The sequence below is a fragment of the Bufo gargarizans genome, chromosome 9 (assembly GCF_014858855.1).
Source record: "Bufo gargarizans isolate SCDJY-AF-19 chromosome 9, ASM1485885v1, whole genome shotgun sequence".
NCBI classification, from domain to species: Eukaryota; Metazoa; Chordata; class Amphibia; order Anura; family Bufonidae; genus Bufo; species Bufo gargarizans.
In genome coordinates, this window is record NC_058088.1 from 143,862,340 (window position 1) to 143,873,900 (window position 11,561).

An 11,561-nucleotide genomic window follows, 5' to 3' on the forward strand; every position below is an offset into this window, starting at 1 on the left:
GCTGCTGACAGCGCTCTCCGCGTTCCGGATGGCGCTGCTGACAGCGCTCTCCGCGTTCCGGATGGCGCTGCTGACAGCGCTCTCCGCGTTCCGGATGGCGCTGCTGACAGCGCTCTCCGCGTTCCGGATGGCGCTGCTGACAGCGCTCTCCGCGTTCCGGATGGCGCTGCTGACAGCGCTCTCCGCGTTCCGGATGGCGCTGCTGACAGCGCTCTCCGCGTTCCGGATGGCGCTGCTGACAGCGCTCTCCGCGTTCCGGATGGCGCTGCTGACAGCGCTCTCCGCGTTCCGGATGGCGCTGCTGACAGCGCTCTCCGCGTTCCGGATGGCGCTGCTGACAGCGCTCTCCGCGTTCCGGATGGCGCTGCTGACAGCGCTCTCCGCGTTCCGGATGGCGCTGCTGACAGCGCTCTCCGCGTTCCGGATGGCGCTGCTGACAGCGCTCTCCGCGTTCCGGATGGCGCTGCTGACAGCGCTCTCCGCGTTCCGGATGGCGCTGCTGACAGCGCTCTCCGCGTTCCGGATGGCGCTGCTGACAGCGCTCTCCGCGTTCCGGATGGCGCTGCTGACAGCGCTCTCCGCGTTCCGGATGGCGCTGCTGACAGCGCTCTCCGCGTTCCGGATGGCGCTGCTGACAGCGCTCTCCGCGTTCCGGATGGCGCTGCTGACAGCGCTCTCCGCGTTCCGGATGGCGCTGCTGACAGCGCTCTCCACGTTCCCTCAGCGGCAAAGGGGGGAAGGAAACAGTGTCTCCCTCCCCCCTGTGCCGCTGCTGCCACTGCCACTGCCACCAATGAGAGGAGGGAGGACAAGAGGAGGGAAGGGACTGTGGCCACTGCGCCACCAATGAAGATAACTCTCTCATTAATTCATATGCAGGAGGCGGGAGCTGGCTGCAGAATCACATAGTCGGCTCCCCACCTCTATGACAAGTAGCTGCGATCTGCGGTAGTTAACCCCTCAGGTGCCGCACCTGAGGGGTTTACTGCCGCGAATCACAGCTACCGCTCATAGAGGTTGGGAGCCGGTTATTTGACTCTGCAGCCAGCTCCCGCCCCCTGTATGAATTAATGAGAGAGTTCTCTTCATTGGTGGCATAGTGCGCCGCCCCAACCCCAGTATTAGACATTGGTGGCGCAGCGGTGAAATAAAATGTCAACTTTTTTGTTTTTTTAACGTCTACATATTCTAAGAGCCATATTTTTGGGGGGACGATTGGCTTATGTAGTGGTACTATTTTGGAGTGGATCTGATTTGATAGTTTGGTATTACACTTTTTGTGAAGTAAGGTTAAAAAAAAAAGATAAAATAGGCTTTTTTTGTCATGCTTTATTTGTATTTTTTTACGGCATTCACCTGAGGGGTTAAGTCATGTGATATTTTCATAGAGCTGGTTGTTACAGACGTGGCGATACCACATATAAGCGAAAAAGTAGGACTGCACTCCTAAGTTGGAGTGAAATCAATAAAACTTTTATTCACCCATAATATGGCAAACTTGCGATGTTTCGGCTCACAAGAGCCTTCCTCAAGCCTCTTGTGAGCCGAAACGTCGCAAGTTTGCCATATTATGGGTGAATAAAAGTTTTATTGATTTCACTACAACTTAGGAGTGCAGTCCTACTTTTTCGCTTTTTATACTACTGGCTATTGCCGTTACCCTATGTTGGACATTGCACCCGTTTCCTGGCTGGTGCTCCCGCTGGATTCTTTCTCTTTCTTTAAAATAAATATATATATATATATATATATATATATATATATATATATATATATATAATTTTTTTTTTTTTTTTCACTGTAACACAATAAAAGCATTTCTGAAAAAAAAAATATATATATTTTCAGAAATGCTTTTATTGTGTTACAGTGAAATAAATATATATATATATATATATATATATATATATATATATATTGGTGTCTCCATATTCTAAATACCATATTTTTTTTTTTTTTTTCATTTTTTGGGCTATTGTCTTAGGTGGAGACTCATTTTTTTTGTGGGGCGAGGTGTTTGGTACTATTTTGGGGTACATATGACTTTTTGATTGCTTTTGTGACCCAAAAAATGGCAGTTATTTTTTCTTTTCTTTTTTTTTTTTTTTTTTTTTAACAGTGTTTCCCTAAGGGGTTAGTTCATGTGACATTTTTATAGAGCAGGCTGTTACGGACGCAGCAATACCTAATATGCATACTTTTTTCATTTAAGTTTTACACAATAAAAGCATTTTTGAAGCAAAGAAAAACGATGTTTTAGTGTCTCCATATTCTGATAGCCATAGATTTTTTTTACTTTTTGGGCCATTGTCTGAAGTAGGGGCCAATGTTTTGTGCGATGAGGTGACCGTCAGATTGGTACTAGTTTGGGGGGGGGGGGCATACGACTTTTTGATCGCTTGGTGTTGCACTTTTTGTGAAGCAAAGTGACAAAAAAAAATTGCTTTTTCGGGTACAGTTTTTTTTTTAATTATTATTATTTATTTATTTACAGTGTTTATCTGATGGGGTAGATTGTGTTATAAATTTATAGAGCCAGTCATTATGGAAGAGGCGATACCTAATATGTTTGTGTTGTCTTTTTGTTCTATTTTTTTTATTATAGAATTAAGGGATAGGGGATTTTTTTTTTTACTAAAGTAAGACATTTTATTATAAAAGTTTTTTTTTTACTTTTTTTTTTTTCTTTACTTTATTTCACACTCTGGGACTTTAACTTTTTGGGGTCTAATCCCCTCTTCAATGCATTACAATAAATCTGTATTGTAATACATTGCCTGCTAGTGTATTACCCTGTGTAATACACCAACAGTTGCCTAGGCTTTCTCACCGATTGGGTCCCCCGTGACAACAGCGCGGGGAACCTATGGGATCCCTCACCCGCTGAAAACACCTTCTATGCCTGGTCAGCAGGGGCCCGGATACCAGTGACAACCGGAGTCGGGCTTGCCCGATCAGCATGGTGTAACAGTACGTCAAATGGTGGGAATTAACCTGCCGCCATAACGTACTATTACGTCATATGTCAGGAACTGGTTAAAGAGACCCTATCACCACGGAGTATACTAACTTATATTACAGGAGGGAGGAGATACAAATAATTAACCACATAAGAAGATACCTTTAGAAGCATAACAACAGTAAATTCAGTCGTGTCTACAAATGCTCGCAGTTTAGGGAATAAGATTAATGAACTTGAGTCTATAATGGAATCTGAGAACATAGATTTAGTGGCTGTTACTGAGACATGGTTCAAAGACAGTAATGACTGGGATATAATAATACCAGGGTTCTCTCTATATAGGAAAGACAAAGAAGGCAAAAAAGGGGGTGGGGTGGCCCTGTATGTGAAAGATAGCATAAAAATTGAATCTAATACAAGTTAGCGAGACCAATTTAGAGTCAGTTTAGGTTACGCTGCAGCTTGATAATCATAAGGTAACTTGTGTAGGTGTGATATACAGACCACCTAGACAAGTCAAAGAATTAGATTATCTACTAGTTGAGGAAATAGCTAAAATGACATTGAAAGGGGGAAGTTATCATTATGGGAGACTTTAATCTTCCTCATGTAACTGGAAAACCAAAATAGCTAGTTCTGCCAGGAGTACAGATATTCTAAATTCCCTACTGGGATTATCTCTACAGCAAGTAGTTGAGGAGCCAACCTAGAAGGAGGTCATTTTAGATTTAGTATTCACAAATGAGAATTTGGTATCTGTTATTACTGTAGGGAAAAAGCTTGGGATCTAGTGATCACCAGTCAGTGTGGTTTACTATAAGTACAGTGACTGAGTTTTTTAGACTGAGATTTTAGAAAAACTGACTTGGAGTCCAAAATAAATGGGACTACTTAAAAGTGGCACTATTGAAGGCAACAGATAATTGCATGAGGCTTGTCATTATAGGCAAAAAAAGGAAGAGACCACTGTTGTACTCAGCAGGAGTGGCCAAAATCATTGGGGCACCAAGCTGCAAGGGGCAGTACAGGATCTGATCTGCAGTCCGTAACACTTGTATGTTATGGACTGCTATTAGCGGGGCCGCTGCATCTCCTAGACCTAGACCTATAGGTCTATTTTATGACAGGCAGATAGCTGGTATGACATACGCTAACATTGCACCATTATTTCACAGTTGCAGTTCTTAAGTCAGACCTTACACAGGTCTAATCCCAGACTGCAGTTCTAAATGTAGAATTTTTGAACTCAGTACTAAAGCTGAGGTTATGTTGATAATGTCTCAAAAGAAACGGCCAATAAAAGATGCGCCAAAATAGCGACACAAATAGAACAAAAATAGACCCAAACAAAGAATAAATTACCCCCTATGTCTATTTAAAAAAAATGAAATTTTTCATGCAAAAAATTAATAATAAAAGTATTGCTGTGCCCTCAATGCCCAAAACAGCTATCTTTCACTACAATAAAACATCTAAACTAACTATACAGACATGTAGAGCGGTGCCCAGGGATCACCCTGCACTTACTGTTATACCTGGGCGCCGCTCCGTTCTCCCGGTATAGGCTCCGGTATCTTCATATGTTCGGCTCAACTGGGTAGAGCCTGCCGGCGTCTCCTTCTCCCAGTGCTCAGCTCATAGCCTGGGAGAAAAAAAAAACTCTCAGGCTATGAGCTGAGCGCTGCGATTAGCCAGCGCTACAGCCTGGGATAAGGAGACGCTGGCAGGCTCCACCCAGTTGAGCCGAACATATGAAGATACCGGAGCCTATACCGGAAGAACGGAGCGGCGCCCAGGTATAACAGTAAGTGCAGGGAAATCCCTGGGCGCCGCTTTACATGTCTGTATAGTTAGTTTAGATTTTTTACTCTAGTGAAAGGTCCACTTTGAGGGGTGTTGGTCTAACTAAACAGTAAGCCAAGGACTTGTGCAAGTACTGTATTTTTCACCTTTTAAGATGCACTTTTTCCCCCCAAAGTGGGGGGAAATGTCATTGCATCCTATGGGGCAAATACTAATGAGCGCTTCCATTATTACTAGAGGACTGGAAAGTGGTGAATGCAGCACTCCCCGGGCGCTGTACTCACTGCTTCCTATTCCTCGGCCGATGGCTGTGCTGTGGCAGAGGATGCTCTTTGACCCAACACTGTGCATCGGGTGACAGCAAAGTGCATGGCAGAGAGCTGGATTCTAGGACCGGTGGCATCCAGAGCAGGGGAGGTTTTTTTTTTTTTTTTCTTTTTGCTCTGAGGCATGGGTGGGTCTCATTTATATTGGGGCTCTTATATGAGGTCTGAGCTGAGGTCTTCAGAACATTGAGGGTCTGATCTGAGGTGTTAGATCAGACCCCCAATGTTAATAAGGTCTGATTGAGGGTCTTATTAACATTGGGGGTCTGATTGGGGCTGTGAGCTGAGATCTGATTAACATTGGGGGTCTGACCTGAGGTCTAATGAAAAAAATGTTTTTCTTATTGTCCCCCTCTAAAACCTAGGCGCATCTTATGGGCAGGTGTATCCTATAGGGCCAAAATATGGTATATAGTAACAAAAAGAAACTTACCCTCCACAATCCCATAGATTCAGCACTAAGTTGCCCAGAAATCTGACATGAGAGTGCTCAACATCAACTGCAAGAGAAAGAAGCACAATGGCATAACTGCAGAAAGGGGAATGCACTTAGAGGTATTGTAGTCATTGAATTAGGTCTTACTAGTTGCACCCAAACGACGCGTGTCTCGTGCAATGTAATTTGCAAAGATGATGGATCTCATGCTGGTCTTTCCTGAGCCGCTCTTTCCCATCAGTAGGACCTGGGAGAATAGCAACATCTTAATCAATGCACTTACTGGACACTCATTCTGCTGGACTCTGCATCAACCTCAGAGAGTAACGCTCACATCTGTGCTGGAAATTACCTTTTTTTTCATGGCTGTACTAGGCATCACACAACCAAAGAATTCTGCACAAAGAAAAAAAAACATCATCAAACGACAATCTACATCAAGGCAGCTGAGATGGGCACACCTATATACCCGCCAGGCCTCCACTACAAGTAGATTGGCCCACCAATATACCAGCCAGGCCTCCACTACAAGTAGATTGGCCCACCAATATACCAGCCAGGCCTCCACTACAAGTAGAATGGCCCACCAATATACCAGCCAGGCCTCCACTACAAGTAGATTGGCCCACCAATATACCAGCCAGGCCTCCACTACAAGTAGAATGGCCCACCAATATACCAGCCAGGCCTCCACTACAAGTAGATTGGCCCACCAATATACCAGCCAGGCCTCCACTACAAGTAGATTGGCCCACCAATATACCAGCCAGGTCTCTACTACAAGTAGATTGGCACACCAATATACCAGCCAGGCCTCCACTACAAGTAGATTGGCACACCAATATACCAGCCAGGTCTCCACTACAAGTAGATTGGCCCACCAATATACCAGCCAGGCCTCCACTACAAGTAGATTGGCCCACCAATATACCAGCCAGGCCTCTACTACAAGTAGATTGGCCCACCAATATACCAGCCAGGCCTCTACTACAAGTAGATTGGCACACCAATATACCAGCCAGGTCTCTACTACAAGTAGATTGGCACACCTATATACCAGCCAGGCCTCTACTACAAGTAGATTGGCACACCAATATACCAGCCAGGCCTCTACTACAAGTAGATTGGCACACCAATATACCAGCCAGGTCTCTACTACAAGTAGATTGGCACACCAATATACCAGCCAGGTCTCTACTACAAGTAGATTGGCACACCAATATACCAGCCAGGTCTCCACTACAAGTAGATTGGCACACCTATATACCAGCCAGGCCTCTACTACAAGTAGATTGGCCCACCAATATACCAGCCAGGCCTCTACTACAAGTAGATTGGCACACCAATATACCAGCCAGGTCTCTACTACAAGTAGATTGGCACACCAATATACCAGCCAGGTCTCCACTACAAGTAGATTGGCACACCAATATACCAGCCAGGCCTCTACTACAAGTACATTGGCACACCTATATACCAGCCAGGCCTCTACAAGTACATTGGCACACCTATATACCAGCCAGGCCTCTACTACAAGTAGATTGGCACACCTATATACCAGCCAGGCCTCTACAAGTGCATTGGCACACCTATATACCAGCCAGGCCTCTACTACAAGTACATTGGCACACCTATATACCAGCCAGGCCTCTACAAGTACATTGGCACACCTATATACCAGCCAGGCCTCTACTACAAGTAGATTGGCACACCTATATACCAGCCAGGCCTCTACAAGTGCATTGGCACACCTATATACCAGCCAGGCCTCTACTACAAGTAGATTGGCACACCTATATACCAGCCAGTCCACTACAAGTAGATTGGCACACCTATATACCAGCCAGGCCTCTACAAGTAGATTGGCACACCTATATACCAGCCAGGCCTGGCGTGCCTTACTGTCATCTACTAAACGTATCCTATAAACAGGGCAGCCTTCTTCCAGTATGTGCAGTTACGGCTCTAACGCCTTCCATCTCTCCAGCACGACAGTCTCAGCACCTACCTCGCACCCCTGCTTTCCTAACCCTGTCAGCCGCAAACGGTAGATGCTAGAATGGAGTACTTAGAAGGAGGTTCGTGACATCGCTGGTCACATGCTCATTCATGGTCACATGCTCCTTCATGGTCACATGACCATACGTGGGACCTGCGGGAGCTTGTGTAAGGAGGAGGGGCTGCGTGTGTGTGAGCGCCTGCAAGCAGACCTGGAGTACCAGAGCTTCATGAGGGACGGTGTTCTGCCAGATTCCTGTACCTAGCCAGAACGCTGTACCGGAAGTGACGCGGCGCACAGGAATCAGCTGGTGCAGGGTGTGCGGGAGAAGGACTTCAAACCGTACACCGCGCGTGCGCACTTAGGGGTAGGTAGATTTTCCAGCCCCTGAGTGCGCACAAATCATCAGGAGCAGTTCATCCTAACCGCAGAGCTGAGTGCAGAATATCGAGGTCACCACATAGCAGAGCAGAGTGCGCAATATTGGGGTCTCCACATAAGCGGTGTCCCCCAATATCCCGCACTCAGCTCTGCTATGTGGTGACCTCGATAGTCTGCACGCAGCTCTGCGGTAAGGATGAACTGCTCCTAATGATTTGTGTGCACCCTAAGTGCACACGCGCGGTGTACGGTTTCGTGCATGAAGTCCTTCTCCCACACACCCTCTCCCAGTTGATTCCTGTGCGTCCGCGTCACTTCGAGTATACACTGGTCTTCTGCCAGATTCCTATACCTTGCCAGAATGCTATACCCAGAAGTGAGGCAGAAGCACCAGAAGTGACGCAGCCGCACAGGAATCAGAAGGGTATGGGTGTACCCAATATCCTGCAATCAGCTCTGCTATGTGCGCACACAGGGGTAGAAAGATCTGATGGAACATTTTTCACAAAAAATGTACCTACCCCTGAGTGCGCATGTGCGGTGTATGGTTTTGCGCATGCAAATAAAGTAGGTGCGGTTTCTCACATGCAAATGAAGTAGGTGCTTCTCCCGCGGCGGTGATATTATTTTTATGAATCCGGTGGATCTACGCTTGACACACACCCTACTCAAGTTGATTCCTGTGCGTCCGCGTCACTTCCGGCTATAGCATTATGGCAAAGTATAGGAATCTGGCAGAACACCGGTGTCCTATAAAATTTCCCTACCCTCGTCACTTCCGGCCACACCGGACATGACGTTACCAGCTTTGTAAGGAAGTGTGCCGCGCAGGCGCACAACGACGGGGTAGGGACATTTCATAGCAGAGTTAGTGAAAAGCAATGCGCTTGCGCCGCACTTCTCAGCAGGATGGCGGCCGACACTGCGCATGCGCCAGGAGCCTCCGCAGCGTTACAGGGTAGGGAAAAATTATGGGCCAGTGCGCGCGCACTCGGCAGACACGGAGATCTCTCATACCAAACATGTTCTATTAAATATCCCTACCACTCACTGCGCAAGCGCGGGGTCTGATCATCTGGAGCATCCTGACTGTTTTATCAGGTCAGTCTCTCCCTGCTCCCAACACTCTCAGACATGTGGGGTCTGCGCAGTATGTGGTGGGCTGTCTGCGCACAGTATATTGGGGGGTCTGTGCAGTATATGGGGTGCTGTCTGCGCAGTATATAGGGGTAATGTCTATGCAGTATATTGGGGTGCTGTCTGCGCAGTATATTTTGGGGGTCTACGCAGTATATGGGGGGGCTGTCTGCACAGTATATGAGGGGCTATCTGCGCAGTATATGGGGTGCTGTCTGTGCAGTATATGGGGTGCTGTCTGCACAGTATATTGGGGGTGTCTGCACAGTATATTTTGGGGAGGTCTGCACAGTATATTGGGGGGTGACTGCTTAGTATATTGAGGGGGTCTGCGCAGTATATTTTGGGGAGATCTACGCAAAATATGGGGGGCTGTCTGCGCAGTACATGGGGGGCTGTCTGCATAGTATATTTTGGGGGGGGTCTACGCAGTATATTGGGGGCTGTCTGCGTAGTATATAGGAGGCTGTCTGCACAGTATATTTTGAGGGGGTCGACGCAGTATATTAGGGGGTGTCTGTGCTATATATTGGGGTGCTCTGTGCAGTAGATTGGGGGGGTCTGTGAAGTATATTGGGGTCGCCTGTGCGTTAGATGTTGGGGGGCAGTGTATTAGATGGGGGGCTGTGCGTTACATGTGGGGGGGGGGCAGTGTATTATTTTTGGGGGCTGTGCGTTAGATGTTGGGGGGCAGTGTATTATTTTTGGGGGCTGTGCGTTAGATGGGGAGCTGTGCAGTACGTGTGGCCTGTGTGTTAGATATGTACAACCCTAGTTTCACCCCCCAAAAAATTTGCTTTTTGGTACGAAACTGCGGCCATCTTGTCAGTCAGAGAAGGATGAGAAGCTGCCCCCTAGCCAGAGGGACTGCCCCACATCTGCAACAAATCCGTCGGTCACTGGATTCTGTAATCTCCGTCACTTTGTCTTATATTTAATACAATGTGTCTCCCACAATCTGTGTGTCTGTCTGCTGTATATATGTGGACCGTCAGTCTGCATGCACTGCGTCTGTTTTGCCATTTACTTACCATTTCTTTTTTGTGTGTGTGTCACAACTCTGAGAAGCATGTTCTCCTATGGAACACGAAGTACCTGAAGTGGAATGAAGAAGCCCATGTTCGAGGCACGCGCCCTGGCGGGAGCATTGAAGGGGCATCTGACACCTGACAAGCTGCTCCTGTTAGCACAGCTACTTCAGCATGGTGTACTGTGATCACCGCCAGTTCAGAGGTAGGTAACCTTAGGCCGTCCAGATGCTGAGAATTAGCTCTACCATAAGGCTGGCAAAGCATAATGAGAGGTGTAGTCCAAAACATCTAGAATACCAAATGCATATGAATGAAAAGTATGGTGTGTGTGACCTATCACCTAAACACTGTGACCGTATCTCCTAAACACTGATTACACCGTGACCTTATCACCTAAACACCGCTTACACTGTGACCGTATCTCCTAAATACTGCTAATACTGTGACCGTATCACCTAAACACCGCTTAGGCTACTTTCACACTTGCGCTAGGAGCGGATCCGTCTGGTGTCTGCACAGACGGATCTGCTCCTATAATGCAAACGCTTGCATCCGTTCAGAACAGATCCGTTTGCATAACTGTTTATTTCAGATCTGATTTTTCACTTCGGAAAACTCAGATCCGACAGTATATTCTAAACACAGAAGCGTTCCCATGGTGATGGGGCGCTTCAAGTTAGAATATACCGAGAACTGTGTACATGACTGCCCCCCCCCCCCCCTCATGTATTTAACTTATTGGTGGCCAGTGCGGCCCCCCCTCCCTCCCGAGTATTAATTGTAACCAGTGCGGCCCCCCTCCCTCTATATTCATCGCTGGCCAGTGCGGATTCCCAGTATTAAATATGACCAGTGCGACCTCCCCCTCCCTCCCTCCCTCCCTCCCCAGTATTAAATATGACCAGTGCGGCCTCCCCCTCCCTCTATATTTATTGGTGGCCGGCCAGTGCGGATTCCAAGTATTGTGACCAGTGCGGCCTCCCCTCTCCCCCCCCCCCCCTAATTAAAATCACCCCCCCCATCATTGGTGGCAGCGGAGAGTACCGATCGGAGTCCCAGTTTAAATCGCTGGGGCTCCGATCGGTTACCATGGCAGCCAAGACGCTATTGCAGTCTTGGCTGCCATGGTTACTTGCCAATAAATACAAGCATTATACTTATCTGAAGAGCTGCGATGTCTGTGTCTGGCCGGGAGCTCCTCCTACTGGTAAGTGAAAGGTCTGTGCGGCGCATTGCCTAATGATCTGTCACTTACCAGTAGGAGGAGCTCCCGGCCGGACACAGACATCGCAGCTCTTCAGGTAAGTATAATGCTTGTATTTATTGCTAAGTAACCATGGCAGCCAAGACTGCAATAGCGTCTTGGCTGCCATGGTAACCGATCGGAGCCCCAGCGATTTAAACTGGGACTCCGACCGGTACTCTCCGCTGCCACCAATGATGGGGGGGGGTGATTTTAATTAGGGGGGAGAGGGGAGGCCGCACT

General features: G+C 47.5%; 1 protein-coding gene across 1 annotated transcript in view; it reads right to left on the reverse strand.

Moving 5' to 3' along the window:
- LOC122946847 (ras-related GTP-binding protein A) overlaps positions 1-7,860 on the reverse strand; it is a 78,955-nt gene extending 71,095 nt beyond the window's left edge. Inside the window, exons 1-4 of the mRNA XM_044306706.1 lie at positions 7,536-7,860; positions 5,880-5,923; positions 5,675-5,774; positions 5,525-5,591 (exon numbers count right to left, since the gene is read on the reverse strand). Coding sequence (XP_044162641.1) covers positions 5,525-5,591; positions 5,675-5,774; positions 5,880-5,906 — 194 coding nt within the window. The 5' untranslated portion in view covers positions 5,907-5,923; positions 7,536-7,860. The remainder of the gene's footprint in view (positions 1-5,524; positions 5,592-5,674; positions 5,775-5,879; positions 5,924-7,535) is intronic.
- Positions 7,861-11,561: the final 3,701 nt, after the last annotated feature.